General features: G+C 50.9%; 10 protein-coding genes across 10 annotated transcripts; 8 read left to right on the forward strand and 2 right to left on the reverse strand.

The window, feature by feature from the left end:
* Positions 1–551: 551 nt before the first annotated feature.
* On the forward strand, positions 552–1,535 carry Z519_12502 (uncharacterized protein; the record flags this gene model as incomplete). The annotated part of the gene is made up of 3 exons (XM_016770208.1): positions 552–696; positions 751–888; positions 943–1,535. The coding sequence occupies 3 exons, from the start codon at positions 552–554 to the stop codon at positions 1,533–1,535; spliced, it is 876 nt and encodes a 291-aa protein (XP_016613550.1).
* Positions 1,536–3,671: 2,136 nt separating this feature from the next.
* On the forward strand, positions 3,672–5,203 carry Z519_12503 (uncharacterized protein; the record flags this gene model as incomplete). Its single annotated transcript, XM_016770209.1, has 2 exons — positions 3,672–4,017; positions 4,068–5,203. The coding sequence occupies 2 exons, from the start codon at positions 3,672–3,674 to the stop codon at positions 5,201–5,203; spliced, it is 1,482 nt and encodes a 493-aa protein (XP_016613551.1).
* Positions 5,204–6,235: 1,032 nt separating this feature from the next.
* Positions 6,236–7,629, forward strand: Z519_12504 (uncharacterized protein; the record flags this gene model as incomplete). Its single annotated transcript, XM_016770210.1, has 2 exons — positions 6,236–7,114; positions 7,180–7,629. 2 exons carry the CDS (start codon positions 6,236–6,238, stop codon positions 7,627–7,629), a joined length of 1,329 nt encoding a protein of 442 aa, XP_016613552.1.
* A 149-nt stretch (positions 7,630–7,778) lies between these two features.
* On the forward strand, positions 7,779–8,141 carry Z519_12505 (uncharacterized protein; the record flags this gene model as incomplete). The annotated part of the gene is made up of 1 exon (XM_016770211.1): positions 7,779–8,141. The coding sequence occupies one exon, from the start codon at positions 7,779–7,781 to the stop codon at positions 8,139–8,141; it is 363 nt and encodes a 120-aa protein (XP_016613553.1).
* Positions 8,142–8,425: 284 nt separating this feature from the next.
* On the forward strand, positions 8,426–8,811 carry Z519_12506 (uncharacterized protein; the record flags this gene model as incomplete). The annotated part of the gene is made up of 2 exons (XM_016770212.1): positions 8,426–8,693; positions 8,789–8,811. The coding sequence occupies 2 exons, from the start codon at positions 8,426–8,428 to the stop codon at positions 8,809–8,811; spliced, it is 291 nt and encodes a 96-aa protein (XP_016613554.1).
* A 1,352-nt stretch (positions 8,812–10,163) lies between these two features.
* Z519_12507 (uncharacterized protein) lies at positions 10,164–10,652 on the forward strand (the record flags this gene model as incomplete). Its single annotated transcript, XM_016770213.1, has 1 exon — positions 10,164–10,652. The coding sequence occupies one exon, from the start codon at positions 10,164–10,166 to the stop codon at positions 10,650–10,652; it is 489 nt and encodes a 162-aa protein (XP_016613555.1).
* A 599-nt stretch (positions 10,653–11,251) lies between these two features.
* Z519_12508 (uncharacterized protein) lies at positions 11,252–12,256 on the reverse strand (the record flags this gene model as incomplete). The annotated part of the gene is made up of 1 exon (XM_016770214.1): positions 11,252–12,256. One exon carries the CDS (start codon positions 12,254–12,256, stop codon positions 11,252–11,254), a length of 1,005 nt encoding a protein of 334 aa, XP_016613556.1.
* A 272-nt stretch (positions 12,257–12,528) lies between these two features.
* On the reverse strand, positions 12,529–12,885 carry Z519_12509 (uncharacterized protein; the record flags this gene model as incomplete). Its single annotated transcript, XM_016770215.1, has 1 exon — positions 12,529–12,885. One exon carries the CDS (start codon positions 12,883–12,885, stop codon positions 12,529–12,531), a length of 357 nt encoding a protein of 118 aa, XP_016613557.1.
* Positions 12,886–13,276: 391 nt separating this feature from the next.
* Z519_12510 (uncharacterized protein) lies at positions 13,277–14,291 on the forward strand (the record flags this gene model as incomplete). Its single annotated transcript, XM_016770216.1, has 2 exons — positions 13,277–13,296; positions 13,352–14,291. 2 exons carry the CDS (start codon positions 13,277–13,279, stop codon positions 14,289–14,291), a joined length of 960 nt encoding a protein of 319 aa, XP_016613558.1.
* An 802-nt stretch (positions 14,292–15,093) lies between these two features.
* Z519_12511 (uncharacterized protein) lies at positions 15,094–16,047 on the forward strand (the record flags this gene model as incomplete). The annotated part of the gene is made up of 1 exon (XM_016770217.1): positions 15,094–16,047. One exon carries the CDS (start codon positions 15,094–15,096, stop codon positions 16,045–16,047), a length of 954 nt encoding a protein of 317 aa, XP_016613559.1.
* Between the last annotated feature and the right edge of the window lie 4,297 nt (positions 16,048–20,344).

Consider the following 20,344-nt stretch of genomic DNA (forward strand, 5'->3'; position numbering starts at 1 on the left):
CGCTTGTTGGGAGCGACGAGGAGATATAGGGCCGGCGCATGCGCTTCGGGGCTGCAAGGGATAACGTATGAGATAGACGCGCACAGATGAACACTGTCAGTGCATCAAGAAAAGAAGACCTCGCGCAAGTAAAGGCGATTTTAGGCGACAAGTAGTGTGTTGTGTGGTGAAAGTTTTGAGGGCCAGGAGTCCTGTTGTTGAAGCCACGTCGTGATTTTCGCTCGTGGCAGCCTTCCACGAATTGTCGGAGCGGAGGATCCAGATCGCAGGCAAACAGCGCCTCATACAGTGGGACTACCCGGTACAGTACAAGTACTCAGTAGGAGAGGGAGAGCAACGGATTATTATTTATTCCGCTCCCGCTCCTCCGTTGCGGCGAATCGTCGGGAGTCGTTCAGCCCGCAGAGACGCAGCCGAGGACAACTGCAAGCCACTGCGGTTGTTGTCGGCGCGTTGTGAGAAGCTCTTCAATGCTCCATTCCTAGCATGCAAAGCCATGATTTGTGAGATCTTTGTGATCTCTTTGATATTCACTAGCTGCAATATCAATAATGGCTTCTCTCAGGCTATTCTCGCAGCCTTTAGCCACGCTCTCGGCTGCACCACGATCCCTTCCACGGCTGGTCCGATTTCAATCCTCTTCAAGCAGCTATGAAAACATCCTGTTGTCGACGCCTCGGCAAGGTGTTGGACTCAGTACGCCTTGATCTAAATATGCATCCGTGAGAGAGTTGCTTCTGACAGTTCCAGTCACAATCAATCGTCCGAAGGCATTGAACGCCCTCTCCAGCGCTCTATTTGTCGAACTCAACGATGCCCTGAAGAAATACGAGGAGGACAAGGACATTGGTGCGATTGTTCTGACTGGAAGCGACAAAGCATTTGCAGGTAACCGCAATAAGTATCTCTAATAGAACATTCGGACTGATAGACTGTGAATAGCTGGCGCGGATATCAAAGAAATGGCCCCCTTGACCTTCTCCGACGCATATGTCAACAACTTTATTGCTCCCTGGTCCTACATGATGACTCTGCGAAAACCGGTCATAGCAGCAGTATCGGGGCATGCTCTTGGCGGCGGTTGCGAGCTTGCTATGATGTGCGATATCCTTTATTGCACGAAGACTGCAAACTTTGGCCAGCCTGAGATCAAGCTCGGCACCATACCGGGTGCCGGAGGTTCTCAGCGGCTCACCGCAGCCATTGGGAAGAGCAAAGCCATGGAACTCATTCTCACAGGCAATAACTTCAGCGGCGAGGAGGCCGAGAAACATGGTCTCGCTGCCAAAGCCTTCGATGGAGGTAACAAAGAGGTTCTTGAGGGTGCTCTAAATACGGCTGAAAAGATCGCCAGTTACAGTCGCGTGGCAGTTATTGCGGCCAAAGAGGTCGTCAATAAGAGTCAAGACCTGGGGGTTAGAGAGGGTGTCGAATACGAACGACGCATCTTCCACAGTCTGTTCGGCAGTCAAGATCAGAAGATCGGCATGAAGGCATTTGCGGAAAAGAAAAAAGCTGAATGGACGCACTCATAAATCCGGAAAGAGGGGGACCAGATTCAAGAGAGGGGAGCACGAGGCTCGTTGTATAGTACTCCGTACAATCGGGGAGTGGTCTAACAGACTAAAGGATAGGTTAGACGAAGGCAAGGCCATCGGTGACCAACCAAGACACTACCCGCAGCAGGGTGTTCGGCTACTCGTACTACCATTCGACCATCGTGTCTCCTAGGTTCCAGATTGCATAGCATTGCGCTTGCGTGTACCGAGTCCACTACCTCACCCCTACCTATTACTTGTCTCGAGAGTTCACGCTTTGAGCTGACGTGAGGGCCGTGTTTGCCCCAGTCCACTAACTCCGGGCAATCTCGGATTTAAAGACTTCTTTTTTCGTAGGTAGGAACGTTTCGAAAGCGTTTCAGCGGAATTGCCTCCACCTTTTATGGAGCGCATAGTAGACAATATTCTAATGTTAGCAAACCCTCAACCCTTTGACTCGGAACATGGACCCGGGATTCGAAGCCTGTCACTTCAGAAACAGCGCTTGATGACCAAGAGGGCTGGGTCTGGACAAGCGCTCTGCTTAGCTGGGAACACAGTCTCGTAGCATCGACCGCTGAAGGTGCGTCATTAAATAGACGCGCTACCTTTGCGGGTAACTCGCACACCGCATGTGTCGAAGGATCTAGGCCAAGCCTGACCCGAGAACCAAACAGATACTTGCAGCACACGATGGCACGTTCAGGCCTCATACTATGTATAGCGGGATCCATTTCCCTTGGAGCTTCGAAGAATCAATCCAGTCTACCGACACAGGCTCGGGCGCGCAGAAAGAAAATGAATGGCGACTTGGTTTCGGATGGCAGTTGCCATATCCAGCTATTCCAGTCGTTCCTGGCAAAGGGTTCCATCGCCTCTGCCCTCCGCCTCCGCCTCCACGCACTGATTACCTAGCATACCGGTGGCTGTGCGATGTAATATCGTTGTTGGCAAGAAGGCGAATTGCATGTGACGCTGCACGAAAGTACGAGCAATATTACACCCGTACTGTTTGATCAATCCCAAGCAGAACGAAGGCGAGATGTGCATCAAGTAATCTCTGCAGAAGAATCTGTCAGCTGTGGCGATACTCGGCATGAACGATCCGGAGTGACAGGGTCCGTTTAGATAAATGCCACTAACTGTCTTTTACCTGCATACCGCGTACCTACCGGTAGCTATTAGGTAGGTAAATGCCATGGTTAAGTAACTCGATCACTGGGGGACTAAAGTAATCCAGGATTGAGATATGTACCTATCCGGGGACGGGGGACGGGGGACGGGTGACGGAGTACTTCGCGATGTACTTTTTAGAGACTGCCTTGACTCTGACCAATGTCGTGGAAAGAGAGCACAGAAAGCGACCGTGAATCGTAAACGATGGTCGATAGTGCCACAGATTCTGGTCCCCCTATCCCACTCAATAGGTGTTGGTCCGTGGCACTCACGACTCAAAAGGATCAGTCATTTGCTGATACGACCTTGATTGTTCCAGTTGCAAAAGTTGCAAGCACCGAGCACAACTCCAAAGCCTCGTCAGGCCCCCCATGTTGCGCTACTGCTTACTCGACAGGGATCGTTCCACACCTTGCTCAGAACAACCTTTTTCCATCTGCGAGAGTTTGGGCAGCTCGTATGAAATATTTGCTGACTCCGCTATCCAAAATGAGCATGTTGGTGGGGTAGCGGAATTAGAGTCATGCAACACTGTGATGCATTCGTATCTCCAGCTCGGCGGAACCCCACCACGATTGACCCGTAAACAAAGTGCCAGGAGGGCGCGACGGGTATCCAATCTGTTGATTTGCCACGGTCGGGCTCGGCGGAGTTTAATCCAAACCCAAGACGCTTGAAAGCGATGCCGCCGGCCTGACGAATCGATATGGTTGCTGAATCCAATCCGTACTAGAGTCGTATGCGTGATCGTTGACTGGTGCTCGTGGCTTTGGGTTGCTTTGTTGTGCAAGTATTTCAGACGAAGCTTACCTCGAGTCTGCGGGGCTGCTTCGAGGATATAAAACCATCGTTACCCTTGTGGCTCAGCCGCTCTTCAACACTTTTTTCTGTGAAGTCAACGCTGATCAAGATCTGTTCCGTGCAAAAAGCCTCAAATTCACATAGTCGACCCAAAAGATGGCCCCATCAGCAACCACCGATACTCCCACCCAGGGATACAAGCCAAAGCACATTGAAGACCGTCTCTTCATCAATGGCGAGTTCGTTCCTTCGAAGTCGGGGAAGAAGTTCGACATCATCAACCCCAACAACGAGAAGTTCGCAGCATCAGTATATGAAGCTGGCGCTGAGGATGTCGACGAGGCCGTAAAGGCAGCTCAGGCTGCTTTCCCTGCTTGGTCTGCCCTTTCTGCTGCAGAGAGACAAGGATATATTGAAAAGTTGGCCGATGCCATCGAGAAGAACCTGGAGGAAATTGGTTACCTGGAAGCCATCAGCATGGGCAAGCCCTACATTGGCGACTGTGAGTCCTCAAATTCTTCTGCATCATTTGGATCATTGACCCTTGTCCAGTCTTTGGCCACGTCGGTGTTCAGATTCTGAGATACTTTGCTAGCAGAGCTCTTGATGTCCAAGGAGACTCGTCCCTGAATACCAAGGACATGGTCAATATCACTTTCCGACAACCTTTTGGTGTCTGCGGTGCCATTATTCCGTGGAACGTGCCTCTCCTCATGCTAATCAACAAGGTCGGCCCTGCTCTTTCTACTGGCAACACCCTGGTCCTCAAATCCTCCGAGAAATCACCTCTTTCCTCCCTTGTCATCGGTAGGCTCTGCCAGGAAATTGGTCTCCCCAAGGGTGTCTTGAACATTCTCAGCGGTTACGGAAGACCTTGTGGTGAGGCTATTGCCAAGCACATGGACATTCGAAAGGTCTCCTTCACAGGCTCCGTCATCGCTGGACGAGCTGTCAAGAAAGCTGCCGCCGAATCCAACCTCAAGAACGTCACTCTGGAATTGGGTGGCAAGAGCCCGTTGATCATCTTCGACGACGCCGACCTGGCCAAGGCCGTCCCGGCTTCTGCTTTCTCTATCCTCGCCAATTCCGGCCAAGCTTGCATCGCCAGCTCGAGGGTGTACGTACATGCCAACATTGCTGATAAATTTATGGAAGCAATGAAGACCGCCATGGTCCAGATGGGTACGTCAGGCGATGCCACGGTCGCTGGTACCAGACGAGGACCCCAGGCTGACAAGATCCAATTCGACCGCGTGATGGGCTACCTAAACTATGCCAAGGAGCACGGCCTCGAGATGCCTATCGGTGGCGGCCGAGAAGGCACAACCGGTTACTTCATTGAACCTACCATCATAGCCAACGCTCCTGAGGACTCCAAGGTCATGAAGGAGGAAATCTTCGGACCTGTCGTGTGCATCAACACTTTCACGGACGAAGAGGAGGTGCTGAAGCGCGCCAATGACACCGAATATGGACTGTACGCGAGTGTTTTCACCAAGGATATCTCCCGGGCTTTGCGTGTGGCCAAGGCTCTCGAGGCTGGATCAGTGGGCGTCAACTGCACGAGCCCGACTATGGCCATTGACATGCCGTTTGGTGGCTTCAAGCAGAGTGGTGATGGACGTGAATTGAGCAAGTATTCGACAGATTATTGGACTGAGTTGAAGTCTGTCTTCATCTCCTTGTAAATGAATATGGCTAGGAATGGCCGACGTTCGAACAATTAGACAACGAAAGTATGTATCCATGGCCAAAAGTGGTCAATAAGATGAATGTCAGGGCATTAGAAATGTGCAATGGCCTTCGAACGGAGATGGTCAGTTTTATATCTCGTGATGTCGTGAAGTAGATGGGATATGCTGACAGCGAAATAAGTCTACCAGAGGCGAGGGTTTGGATTTACATAGTATTTCTTGCAGGCCCTTCCTTCGGTGACCGCGACCGGCATCATTTAGGTCCAATTTCACACAAATGGGAGAGACCTGCACATTATCTACTTTTGCTCTAGGTCGTTTTGGTCGTTTGAAAGCAGTCCAGACACTGGTATTTTCCTGCCGCAGCTTCAGGATGATGCATCTTCCCTAGCTGGAAACCCATTTTAATCGACCACGATCGAATGCTATCTTGAAAGACATGCCATCATTCAGGCTTTTTTCGCGCTATCGAGAACCCTTACGATTCACTCTGGAGCGATGTGCCTGTGTTGTCAGACCACCGAGTGCCACATCCCTCGCATGCGGAGACGCCCTCGTCTCTGCCATCAGCTACAGTTCAAACGCCAATGACTACTTTGGATAAATCACGACGCGGAATCAGATCGCGGAGGAAGGAGAATGAGAAACAGTCACAATTGCTTGTGGCTAGAGATCTGATCAGGCCATGTCGATCTGCAATGTGAAAGCGTTACTCTGGAGTGTAGGGACCGGACACGGGGAGATGGACTCCAGAGAGCCGAAGAACTCGTAATTCCCACGAAACCGACAAGTTGAACAGCTTTGATCCCAAGCATTCTGGTCTTCTGCTGCCATCTAAGGCAAATGAAAATGGGCTCGAGCCAATATCCATTGTGTTGCGTCAATGACAGCATATGGATACGAAAGTCAGAGGACAGGAAGGGCAAATGAAACGCTCCCTCTTCTGACTTTCCCTTGCCCTCCAATGCTCGCCAATGTCAAGAACGACAACACTACCTCAGACACAGTTCAATCATTATTCCTACGATGTCGGCCACTGCCAAACCTCCGGCACTTCCAGATCCTGATGATACCCCCGGGCTGCGGGCACACCAGGCATGTCGCCACTGTGTTCAGATCGAAGCGAAATGCGTTCCAGTGGAAGGATCTAGCAACTCGATCTGCGTTAGATGTCACCCCTTGGGCAAACCATGCACCACCCCGGCACTGCTTCCACGCAAGCGGCGCAATAATGGGAAACTGACCCGGGTTTCACAGTTGGAGGAAAAGATCAACACTCTGACTGATCTCTTGAGGTTGAATAGCGGCGGTTTGAGCGCAAATGCACGGGCTGACCTTGTTTCTGCTCAAACTGGTTGTGCCCAGTATTCTCAGCCTAGTCCTACTGTTGTTCCGGAAAGTGTCGCTGGCTTGCCCAATGGACTATGGTCTGCCTCGCTCTTGGTTCTTCCAACGTCAATGACGGTTCCTGGTGAAAGTAACGACAACGACCCTATACAGAGGGAATCCGTTGTCGGTGAATCAACGTTCTGTTCAAGGTCGAGTAAAACAGAGGAACCCGCTGGTTCCAATACACGCGGCCATTTTCGAGTCAGCTTGGCTCCAGTGTTGGAAGAAAAGCTACTGAGTGATTTCGGTACACAGATGAACATACAATTCCCTTTTGTGGTGATTCCACCCAAGGCAACAGCTGCTGCTCTTCGTGAAGAGAAACCGTTCCTCTTCTGGACTTGCATCACGGCCGCTGCTCAAGCAGACCCATCGCTACTACGACAAATGGCGGACGACTTGATGAGATACATCGGAGATCGCAGGTTGATGAAAGGAGAGAAGTCCATTGATCTCTTGCTAGGGCTATTGGTATTCAGCACCTGGTACCAGTGCTACAATCAAAACAATCCCAAGGTGATAAACCTTTTACATTTGGCGACTGCCATGGCCACTGACCTAGGGCTAAATCGACTTGGCAGCCCGCAGTGCTGGCCCCGATCGGCATAGTGGTTGATGCAGCCCAGATGTTTCACGGCAGATTAGTCAACCAAGGCATCCAGACCTCTGACGACCGACGAGCCCATCTCGGAGTCTATAATCTTTCGGGACAGTTATCTTCGTGCCTTCGGAAATCAGATCCAATGCGCTGGACGCAATATTTGGAAGACTGTTGCAATGCTCTCACCGACGCAGCAGAGTATCCCTCCGATACCTATGCTGTTCAGTTGGTCCGACTGCATCGGGTCATAGAGATATATTCTTCCTCTCTCAGCCTGATGGCGACATCGACTGTACCTATACGAAGTTTCATGACTTGTTTTAAAAGAGATCTCCAGCAATATCAAAGGAGCTTGCCTCCCAGTATTGCCGAAAACAAACTCCTGGAGATGCAGATTCAAAGCGCTTATTCGCAGTCAAGGCGGACATAGCGTATCACCGAGCCGAAGCATTGCATTCTTATTTGAATCATATTAGTGAATTGTTTGACAGCCTAGACGATGTCCCTTGGCGGTATCTGCCAAACTTGACTTTCTTGTTCTGGCTCCATGTCGTTCATCTGTTGGTTGTTCTAGCCAAGATGTCATTCCTTTTCCTTGATGGATGGGATTTGCGATCGATAAGGAGTTCGAAAATGAACTTTCCGTCCACCGTAGACCGCATGGTGCAGAAACTGGAAACGATATCGCAACAGAGCCTTGCACCTGGAGATTTGGCGGCAAGTCATGCAGTTGCAGTGCGCTTCAGTCTATTCGCAGAGAAGATGTGCCTTTGCAAGAAATTGTACGCGAACAAGCTCAAAGCAGAAGCCGACCACCCAACTCCAGGTCTTGACACTAGTGCACTTCCGGATAGCATCTCGATGGAGGAGTTGTTCGAGGGCTTCGAGGACAGCATCTGGCCAGACCTCACGGCTGATTGGAATGCCAATATGCAATTTTAGCGGCATGGAGAGCAACGACACCCGCTAGTACGGCTTTTATGAATACAAGCATCACTTCGAGGCCAACTCCAGCCGGCTACGTTAAAGTCAATCCTATCTCTATTGAGCGGGGTGGGGACTGGATACGGAGGGTAAAGAAGGGGGGCGTTGAGTCACGACCCTTGGACACAGATGTGGGCCAATATAAACATCGAGTTGCAATACTTTTCAGACCCTCACCTTCATTACTGCCAGCGCTATTTTCGATCAAGCCGAAAGGCGTAAGGAACACAGCATTGGTCAACATGAGGAAACAGGCCGCCGCCTCAACCCATGAATCGCTCCCCGTCCTGAGATCTGTTTCCACTCTACTTAGTGGGTCACGCGAAAATGCAGACTCGCTTCAGCCATCCTCCACGAAAGGAGACGAAGGCAACCAATATTTGGGTCCACGATCTCTCACAACTCTGGATGGCTCCCTTCTGCTCGCCATCCTACTCGTCACTCTCGATGCCTCCATTCTTGCAACTGCCATCCCCCAAATCACAAATCACTTCCATACCATCGCGGGCAGTGAGTTCCCCTTCGTTCGGGAAACGAAACAACATTCTCCAAGGGTTGTTTTCAAATGTGTGGTAATTTCAAGACAAACTAACAGATGTTGGCAGCTGGCTGGTATCCTGCGGCATAGATGATCACAAATGCATCGTTACAGCCTCTTGCCGGAAAAGTGTTTACATACTTCCCTCTCAAGAGCGCCTTCCTTGTTTTTGTCGCCGTCCTCGAATTTAGCTCCATGATATTGTAACAGAGCACTTCAGGGTTCGGCGTGCACGTGCAACAACGCACAGAGGCCTGTCCAGCAGATCGGGAATCGAGGACGCGTTTCTGGTTGACACTGACAGGGCAACACCACCACCACCACCACCACCACCACCCCCAGAGAGGCAGCAGCTAGGGCAGCGAGCGCCTAGCACGGCGACGACATTGAGAAGTAGGAACGGGCCGATGAAAAACTCAGGAATAGGTAGACGGCATCAAAAGCATGGAATACTGATACTCTCTCTAATTCTTGTAAAGAATGGCACTCGGCCAGCACTGTAAACTGTTCCACACTCCCCTTGCCAGCCCATTTTGGTTTGACAAGTGACTAGACAACTTCTCCCCCCTGGCTACCACTCTACCACCCCTGCACAGCACAGCACAGCCACTTTCCCTTGTTACAATATGTGCTGTTGCCTCGTCTAGCACTATGCTGGTAGTGGGGCGTGCAGTCGCCGGTGCTGGACAACTCCTCGGCCCGTTGGTCGGCGGTACCTTAACTGAACATGCATCATGGCGTTGGTGTTTCTGGATCAACCTTCCCATCGGCGCGTGACCATAGTGGCGATGATGTTCCCCCCGTTTTCCGGCATACAAGGCTCGCAGGGTAAACTGGACATCCTGGGATGTGGTTCACGACTTTGACATCACCGGATTTGTTCTTTTCGCACCAGCATGCATTATGCTTCTACTCGCTTTGGAATGGGGTGGAACGACGCACTCATGGTCGTCCGCCACAATCATCGGACTCTTATGCAGGTCTTCAGGGACATTCATAGTCTTCTTCATTTGGGAGTATCGCCAGGGAGATTCCGCCATGGTTCCAATACCGCTAATACAGAAGTGAATCATTTACAGCAGTTTGATCAACGCTGCATTACAGTTAGGATGCATATTGGTATACGTCTATTACCTACCGCTCTGGTTCCAAGTGATCAAATCAGTTAGCCCAACAGTGAGTGCAGTGTACATCCTCCCAACATTCGGGTTGCAAATCTTCAGTGCGATCCTCGCCGGAGCACTAACATCTTGGTTCGGCTATCTTACGCCACTCGCAGCCACGGGTTCTATCTTTGTTACAATCTCAGCAGGGCTAACCAGCGCACTCACCACGGATGCTGACGCGGGGAAATACATCGGATACCTGATCCTCAACGGAGTCGGATGGGCTTGTCAATGCAACAACCGGTCCAAGCGGTTCAGTCCATCGTTTTACCTGCCATGATTCCAATCGCAACCGCCACCGTGGCATACTCACAGACGTTCGGCGCAGCCCTGTTCATCAGCCTTAGCCAAATCACCTTTCTCACCTTGCTTCGCCCAGCGTTGCGCACTCATGCACCCAATATAAATGCACAAGATGTCATTAACACCAGTGCAACGAATTCCCTCGCCAAGCTCTCAGCTGGGGCTAACAATGCCGATACAAGAAGTGGTGTGCTTCTAGCGTACAACCAGGCGGTTACAAGGACATTCTACCTCGCTGTGATATGTGGAGTTTGTGCCTTTGTGACGAGTTTGGGACTGGGGAAGACAAAGGCAGAAACGAAGAAAGAGAAGAAGAATAACGATGCCGAGAATCGGATTGAGAACGAGGAGAAAGACGAGAGTCGGAGCGGCCTGGAGGGAAGTGAGAGAAGCAAGAACGAAACAGGGCCACACGGCGACAGCGTCAACAGTTCGCCGCAGCCGAGCCGTATGGCATCGTGAGAGATGAACCTGAGGAGGATCCCTTGCGTCTTGCATCTACTGACATCAAGCCAAGCCTCGTGCTGCCCCGGGAGCTTAGCAGAATCCAAAGAGACATGGACTGCTGGGCGTTCGGGCGACTTAATGGCTTTCAGGACGAACGCGAAACCATCTTTCCTCTGGCCTTCTTCAATACACAGGAGCAATCTACGACAAAACCAACATAGAAACCAAGTAAAGGTGCGATTTCGCATTCAAGGACTGCGGGATAGAATTATACTTGGGTCTCTGGGTCACCGGTAGCGGGGTTCAGTTTAGGGGAAGCACGTTCTTTCTAATTCAATCAGTCGGTCTTCGCTCTAGCGGAGGGGATACCAGTTCTATAATATATTGGCCTTCTTGTTTCCCGTAACCCCTGACCCCTGCCATCTATGCGGACCGCCGTCTAGTTAGTTAGCGCGTGCCCTTCTTCGGTTCCGTTGCAATTGCTCTCCGAACGCAGCGAACATGATCCTTCCTGCGCAAGCGTCCATCGTCTGAGACGACCATCTCCTGACTAAATGCGTCCTCCGAGAAATCAAGCATCTCTCCCGCTCGGATCAGTGGCTGAGGGTGCAGCTTCATGCACCGACTTCGAGCAGTGATTTCACAGTATCCACAACACTCTCCTCCAAACTTCGGTACTTCAATCCCAACACTTCCTTCGATGTCGAGTTATCATACCCATAGATATCCTGTGGCATATCACTCTCAAGTTTATCTGGCAGCTTGCTGGCCAGGTCTGGGAAGTTCTTCTTGATAATCTGAGCGATGCCGGCGTTGGAATACTGGCCTGCCGTGCAGAAGAACCGTTTACCACCGGCCTCGGGGATTTCCAGAGCTTTGACATGAGCAAGGGCGACATCGCGAACGTCGACCCAGATGAAGGTGCCTGTTGGAGGGAGACCGGTATCCTTCGTGCGACCTTGGATCATGTTTCTGATTCGTTCATTTGAAGTGTTAATGGTGTCAAGAGAGTTGAGGTAGTGCACGACTGGACCAAGGACTAGTGGTGGATTGATAGTAGCAATGTCGAAGTTTGGTTTTTCTTTCTCGACAAACTCCCACGCGGCGCGCTCAGCAAACGTCTTCGACGCGCGGTATGTGGTCGCGGGGTCCTGCGTGGCTTCTTCTTCGGTGACCGGGTTCCAGTTTTTCTCGCTGTAGATTTTCTCGTGCGATTTGGGGTTTATTATGGCTGCAAAGGAACTGGTGATGACCACCCGCTTGACGGTGGGCGCATATTTTTTGATAGCGTTGAGAATTCCAGTAGTACCAATGATGGCCGGATCCAATAGATCTTTCTTGGGATCCGTGACGTTGAAGTGGAATGGGGAAGCGGTGTGCAAAACGCCCTCGAAGGGAGGATCAGACTTGACGGCCTCATCGAAGGCGTTTTCTTGGGCGATATCCTCAACGATCACGTAGCTGAGTTTATCCTTTGGTTGACTCGGGTGGTTGCTCAGGATTTTTTGACCTTTTTCAGGGGAGCGCACGGTGAAGACGACCGAGTGGCCGTGTTGAAGGAGGTAATCGACACAGTGGGCGGCGATAAAGCCGGATCCACCTGTCAGTAAAACCCTCATATTGTTGGACGGTTGACTATAATGTGTTTTAGAAATTGCGGATCGTAGGATGTGTTGTATCCGAATTGTTTGGGCAAGATAAATTCTGGTGAGCAGCATCGAGGCTCTTTATACCTTCAGTTGGATGGTTGATAAGTTCGGCAGTTGTCGGTCAAAAGTCCGTTAAGACAGAGATAGTCGCCCTCGATCAGAGAATGGACAATGCCAGAGACTTGTCACGTCATTATCCCGTTGCAGGGAGGACGCTTCACCACTAGCCTCATGAAAACTCTTTAGCCATTCGCGTCACGATGGAGTTGGTTGACTTCATCTCCACTAAGCCCGTCGAAGTCGACATCGTCCCTCCACATACCACGCGCTTTAAGAGCGCTCTGAGTCCAATTCGGATATAACTTAGCTTGCTCCCGAGGGTTATCCTGAGTCGCAAGCCAAACCATTCTTCTTAAACCCCGTCGGTATTGTTCTGCCTGCGAGTGAGTCATGTCTGGGAGTGCCTTGAGTTGTGCAACCACATGATTAGGTGATGCACCGCGAAGGTCGCGATAGGATGCATAGCCGAGACGGATCAAGAGGCTGGCTGTTTTGGGAGTGATGGCCAGGTCCGCTTGTAGCTGTTGTTGTGCATTCATTTTTAAGCTGAAAGCTGGTGAATCACCCAATGAAGGGAGAGACGAAAGGAGAGACTCAAGGCATATTTCTAGAGCCCATGTCATAAAGGCCATACTCGGTAAAGCGAGCGAATTGGCAACCATGCACTGGCCTGTTTGTGGTTGTGGCCGTGTCTGGAGGGAATTCGGTGGCGAGGCGGGTGGGACATCCCGAGCGAGCTTGGGGGAGAGCCTAGTGAGCCCAAAGAGCCCAAGCTACTCGGCATAGAGCGTGGAGTGAGGGGGCAGAGGCCACCTGGGCTGCGGAGAAATTGTCGCCACCCACTACCTTTGTACACAAGGCTGCCCATCTCTGCACCTTTCAACGCGATTTCACCGCTCAGATCATTCACACAGATTTAATCCGAGCATCATGGGGAATGACGGAGGAAGGTAAGTCGAGTCTTTGTCTCCCTGAGACTTTGATATATTTACTAACAGTTGACAGTATCCCCACGCGACGTGAGCTCGTTAAGGAAGCCGCGCGAAACCCAACCGCAACCGAACTGAAAGACAAGCAAAAAGAGTACCTTGCCCATCGTTGGTCCACCTGTCCAGTCTCTCACAAACCTCTCATCAAGCCTATCGTCTCAGACTATGCAGGCGACCTCTACAACAAGGATGCCATTATTCAGTTTCTGCTGCCCGCTGAAGCCCGCTCGGTGGACAAGCAAGAGTATGAGAAATTTATCCAAGGCCGCATTACAAGTCTGAAAGATGTTGTTGAAGTGCAATTTGAAACGGAACACGATGGAAAGACTAAGTCAGACAGATGGATCTGCCCTATCACTTCCAAGGAGCTGGGTCCCAATGTCAAGGCGGTCTACCTCGTACCCTGCGGCCATGCCTTCTCACAAGAGGCCATCAAAGAGATGAAGAGCGAGGGGAAATGCGTTCAGTGTGCCTCCCCGTACGAAGAACGAGATGTCATACCAATTCTTCCGAGTAGCGAGAAAGACAGGACGTCTGTATTGGAGCGGATAGAAACTTTGAGGTCTCTTGGACTCTCACATTCTTTGAAGAAAGCCGGCAGCAGCAAGAAGCGGAAGGCAAATGGTGACGGCAAGTTGGCACAAGTCCAGAATACTTTGGAACCACAAGCAATAGGGCCGGATGGACAGGGGAGATCAATGCCAGCTAATCCGCCTCGCTCGGGAGCAGCCCAGTCAGGAAGCTCCACGCCAGCCTTGCCAAATGGCATAAAGAATGCCGCAACCGCTAGCCTCACTGCCCGAGTCATGGAAGAGGAAGAAGCCAGGAAGAAAAGACGGCGTGAGAACGAGAACATCAGCTCTTTGTACACCAAGAAATCAGAAGAGAAAGCCGGGCGAGACGGCGATTTCATGACCCGGGGGTTTTCGATTCCTGCAAACACCCGAAACAGATAGCCACAACTCCATCCATGGTCTGGGCTAAGGATATTGATATTCCGCTTGTCCTACACCTCCTAGGACGGAGAAACACTGGATCAGCCATTCCGGCCAAATATAGCCAACTTTGAGTACAGGGAAGTCGACATATTGGCTGATGCCATCAATCCTAATCTTCCAAGATTCTACGGGTGCTCCCTTGTCAACTGATGCTCTTGGTGGGGAATGTCTCGAGGTCTTGATAATCAAATCCCTGCAGCCAGCCGAGCAACAGCAAGAGGATACAAATAGCCTATCATTTATTTCTTTTCCAGGAGACGAGGCCGACTTCGGCCGTTCAAGGCTGGCTTACTCCTCTGGTTGGCTTATTGGCTCACGTCCGAGTGTCGACCTACCCCAAAGATATCAGCGCAATGGTTCAAACCCAGTGCCAATCGGAAATGAGCATCACAATTCGCCTGCGAGTGCAGGACCTTACTCTCTCATAATGGTTCGGCCGCATCACCGGGAGAGCTTTTGTCGTTGATTTTTCTCGCGCCCTCAACTCCTTGCGATACCGTCAAGGTGCGTCGGGATTTGATACAACAAACACATGCCTTTCTGGAAGTCTCTAGCTCACGACATAAACTGGACGACACTCCTTCTGTTCCACTAATCCGCATGCTCGGGTATAAAACAAAGTACCCGTCTCACAACATGTTCCAAGTGCTTGAGGCATGACAGTTCTTTCGGTACACCTGCTCAACAAGACACGACTTGACCTGACGCGTTTCAGAAAGAGGCATCCCAAATCTTTCGAGTTTGGTGTCATTCATATAATATGTCGAAGTTTCCTTCCTTCACCAAAACATGGCATCACTCGCCCTACGCCACGATTGACCCTCTTGAGCCTTCTCTGTCTGCCCACGGAAAGGCTGTTTTCATTACCGGCGGGGCGACTGGAATTGGCAAAGCAACAGCAATCGCATTTGCACAGGCCAAGGCACGCGCAGTCGTCATAACAGGCCGGACCCAATCCACGCTCGACAGTGCGAAGGTAGAGATTGAGAGCGCAGCCAAAGCTCGAAACAACGTGGGCTTCCAGTGTCTCATCTTTCGCGCTGATGTTACTTCGACTAAGGCCATGGACGACGCCTTCTCGCAGACTGTTCAGAAATTAGGCAGAATCGATGTGCTCGTCTCCAACGCAGGATACCTGGATAGGCACTCACTCATTACGGAATCGGAGCCCGATGATTATTGGCAATGCTTCGAGACGAATGTCAGAGGCGCCCTCATCGTTATCAATGCATTCTTGAAGACGTGTCCGCGAGCTCAAGGTCAATCAGCCGAACCGTCCAAGCCCACGGTTTCCAAACCAGTCATCATCAATATCTCCACGGGCGCCGCGCACCTGCCTCCCGCGATGTTAACCACGTTCTCGGCCTATGCCACTTCGAAACTCGCCGCTCTCCACATCTTCTGCTATCTCCAAGCCGAGAATCCCGATAGTCTGATAGTATTCAACCTCCAGCCGGGTGAGATCCCAACCGCGATGGCCAGAAAAGGGCAGCGAGACATGGCCAAGGATGATGTACGGTTGCCTGCATCCTGGTGCGTTTGGGCAGTTGCTAAGGCGGAGACTGATGCAAATTTTCTCAAAGGCAGACTTGTATGGGGAAATTGGGACGTCGATGAGTTGTGTGAGAGGAGGGAGGAGGTTGTGAGAAGGGATCTCCTAAAGGTTGAGTTGAAAGGCTGGGGCGGGGAGTTTGTAGAGAGGTATGTCGAGTGAGGAATCTACAAGGACACCTCAACGGATGAGATTTTCTACTTTAGGCTAAAGTAACGAGAAGACGTGCCAGGACTGCTGTGCAGACCCCAGGATCCAGTCCTTCCACATTCAAGAAAATTGCATGTCCACTATCATTGAGGGCGGCCAGCTTCATCCTTTCCAAGTCCACCGCCGCCAACTTAATCACTAAGACACTCATTCCGAGATCTGGATCTACCTGCACAAGGCTGGTTGTACAATTCAATGGCGCCGGAGTGAGGGCTGACCCAATCGTTTCCCATTTCTAGTTGTTCAATTGCCACCTCCAGACTCTTGAAATTGTCTCACTCACCTACCTCATTCATTGGATCGACCATGTCACCAGGCAAACAGAGCCTCGAAGGATCTGTGTAACATCCCTTGAATACGGAAGAGAGCCCAGCGCGGAATGTCGCCAAGGACTGCCTAGGGTCGGAGTACAGAACTGTGGTAAAGTTAGGCCTCACCATCGGTGCCAACCCTCAGCAATCTGCTTATCCTGCAAGACGCCCCACGCAGCGCATTCGGAAATTTTGACAGAGACATTAAAGTGACAAGCGTAACAAGTAGGTGTCTAATGACCGCGGGAAGCCAGACTCTTCCTGGATCTCGGTCAGTCTGTTGGGCGATCTGGGTGCGCACACAAAGAATCTGGCCGTTGTATTCGAAGTCACTCTTGCTCGATGCGCCGCGAAATAGCGGCTTGTGCACACTGATCGCAGAGCACCCTCCAGAAGCGTCAACCCTCCATCTCAACAGTAATCGGACCATCCAGTGATTCCTCTTCCGCTTGGATATCTCACTCATCCAACTGCTGCTTCGTATGGTCTGTATGTTCCAATTGGCTTTAATCAAGCACAAGAAGCCCCTTGCCTTCTTCCTCCAAGTGAACGAGTCGTTTGTATTGGCTCACACGCCCTCGCACAGGATGAGAGCGTCCTGCGCCTCGCCCGCGCCTCTGCCACATGGCTGCGGGCAATTTGCCTCCCGAGTGCCCTTTTACCAATCCCTCCGACAACAAGAGCGCAGCGTCACAACGAGATCAGCAAGTACAGGCTGCGGAAGCACACGCGCACGCCGCTCCAGTTTCCTGACGTCGTCTCACCGCTGGTGTTAAGCACGGAACAAGCAGTCGGTCTGCACCCAAACTGTCTACGTCCTTCATGGCCAGCTCGACCCTTTTGATAGTGCTCCCGCGCAAGAGTTAGATAATTTCATCTACTCGATACTTGACTTCGGTAGGTGGCAAGCAGATACTGCGGCTCGAGGGGAAACTAAAGATGAGTTTGCGCAGCATATGGCTATGCATTTCCATCATTCGTCCCGGCCGCTCCTGTCAGCGCTTTACCCACTCACCGAGCGAACCAGCGCAGGCTAGGCCGACAATATGCATATCTGCTCGAGGCCCAGATTGCGGCCGCCACCAAGTTCCAAACGATGCCCTATGGCCTCTCTGACGGAAGATGATCGGAAACGGATAGAAATTCTCAACAAAGTTCATGAGAGAAGGGCGATAGATTCGCTCAATCAAGAAGTACAACGGTTAGAACCGCCCCACCAGACACGCTGATGTACGTAGCTGCACTGTTGGCTTATGTTTCAGGGTCTGACTATAGCTAGACACCAACTCGGAACCCGAGATCGCCTTTGGCAACTGCTCAGAATCTCCACGCCATGGGCCATCTTGAAATCGTACCTGAGCGCGTCCAGGCTGTTCGGTCGCTGGTGCAGCTGAGGGGTGGTATTGACGAGCTGACCATGCCTTTCCAGCACATTATCCTGACATAGTGAGTTAATGAGCATTCCCAAAGAATAGCAGGTCAACTTCTCTTTGCAAGTCTCCGAATCACTGTCAAAGTCTCGATACCATTGCCCCTACCCGGCTCGGCGTGCGACCCTGCTAGAAATGGCCAGCCGCCATCCCCGAGTCTGTACAGCGTACAGGGGAGCACATCCTCGATCAAATCACTGTCGATTTGATGCAGACCATGGGTTCCGGTTTCAGCGACGTTCGGCACGAAGGAATGCACCAGGCGCTTCTCCTTATGCGAAGCCACCGTCGCACTTGACCATTGTCATCGTGGAGGATCAACAGCACCAGTGATCTGGGATGTTGCGAGATTGAGAGTTGCTGTCCAACACAGAATGTGCTCCATCGATCCAATTGCCCTGGACCATGGCGAGTTCTCCGACATCCAGTTCGAACTCTGCCAACTGTCTGCACTCATTTACAGCGACCTGGTCCTCTTTCCAGTACCTGAGTGTAGTAGTGTTAAACCTCCGCTTTTAGATGACCTTGGGCGGGTCCTCGACAAGCGCGACATCGGCGAAGACACCACTGCTATTCAGTTAGATGGGAGTGGTGCTGGCTGCCCAGTTCTATTTCAATATCGATGGAGGCTCCTCGATGGAAAAAATCCATTCACTTCTAGGGCGATACTTCGAGCTCCTCGGTAGGCTGAGAAGTGGCGAAAGTAATTCATTTCGGCCTTATGGAAAGCTTACGAGTTTGTGCAACGGTAGACATGACGGGCAATATTGCCTTAATATGCACGCAACTTCTCATACCTGTCAATTCACACAATCTCCCATACTTGGAAGGTATCGACCCGGTATTGTACAACAACTCTGAGAGCAGATGAGCCTGGTTGTTAGACTAGCTAGGCTTTATGTCTTGTCTAGCAGCGTTGCTGTCTATCTAAAAAAAAAAAAAAAAAAGTCGGTCTAGAAGATGGTCTCCGCTAAGCCCTGGCTTGTATCATTGAATTCAAGAACTACAAGGCCTCGATTATTAGACGATTAGAATCGATCTATCTATCTATACTAAGTATCTATCCTTATTTGCTCCGACAAGAGACTCTAGCAATTCATACAGAGATTACACTATCTTGACTATCTTAACCTTGTACTCCCTGTGGAGCTGAAATGTATCCAAAGGGTTATTACCAGGCGTCGAGTCCCAGCGAAATCGTGGTGCTTTCAGGTTCTCTCCTTTCTGGCGTTTTCCTTAGCGGCCGGATAACGTTGCAAATAAATCATTCAATTCGCCTCATCGAGGGTTTTAAATTAACATTAGTGCATCAAATGATATAAAGGTTTCGGTGTGATATGGGCATTTTAAAGCGATTTGCGCTTTTTGAGGTGGTACAAAAGGCGACCTAGCCATCGAATCGCTTCGCTTATACTCGGTACTGGATAGCTTATTTGAGCTCCGCTTAGTTGAGAAGGTCTTGGAAGGTCTCTCCTTGGTCTCTCCTAAACTATTTATTCTCCCTGAAAATGTGAGAAGTAGTTCTTGTTGGTCATGGCCCAGTTGAAACATTCGAATTGTGGGTACGGAGATTTCTAGGGTTGGCGCGAACGTTGAATCGACCTCCTGGCTTGGAATACATTTCTTCCTTTTCTCTAGCTCGAAGGAGTCAATCGGGACTGCTGGCTTCTCCTGTCCTGGGCTGGTATCGGTGTATATTAACTAAAAATCAGCGGGCGGCGCGCGCTTAGTTGATCAATGTGAGGAGCGAAAACTCGTCTTAATTTCCATTCATTGATTCATATTTTTTGGAGGTATAGAGACTCTAATCTACAAATGCCTTGAATCTCCCACGACGTGATGGGTGACGTGGAATGTCGAATATCGTGGAGAGGCAAGAGCAGGCTCGGTTGGCTCGGCAACGACGAGGCTAAGCCGAAGTTGAGCCACCAGCGAGCCTTGATTGATGTTGCGCCTTTGGACTCACAAGCCCCATCAACTCATTGACTGGTCTTGCATCGGTCGACACCGTTTCTGTTCTCGTCGATGTGATATGAATATCGTCATCATAGTCCATGTCTTGTTGGCGAGCAAAGGTCTACCAATCTGACATTCCATGCAAATCAACAAGCCCTACTCCGACTTGGTCCCATCCCCTCAGGCCTCCCACGCATTCATCCATGAGCACCAGAACTTACCCACCAGCAATAGCCGCCGTCATAGCAACACGATTTCGAAATATACGCTCCGCTTCTTCCAGCCTGTACGCCTCTGAGTCGCGCCGGTATCTTCTTCCCCCTCTACCCCAGCGTTTTTCTGTCAGTGGAGGATGCACCAGCATTTGCATTGGCACTTGGCCCATGGATGAGCTGTCTAGTGGGACTGGATGCGGCGGTTGCTGGGTGTTTTGGTCTTGTTGCTGGTGACATTTGTGCGCGTTTCACAGGAGGGCTGTGAGGAAGCAACACGTCTTTCCTTTATTATTAAGGGTGGAGTTTAGGGGATATCCGGGAGATACGGACGGTTTGG

Source organism: Cladophialophora bantiana (genome assembly GCF_000835475.1).
Source record: "Cladophialophora bantiana CBS 173.52 unplaced genomic scaffold supercont1.30, whole genome shotgun sequence".
NCBI lineage: Eukaryota > Fungi > Ascomycota > Eurotiomycetes > Chaetothyriales > Herpotrichiellaceae > Cladophialophora > Cladophialophora bantiana.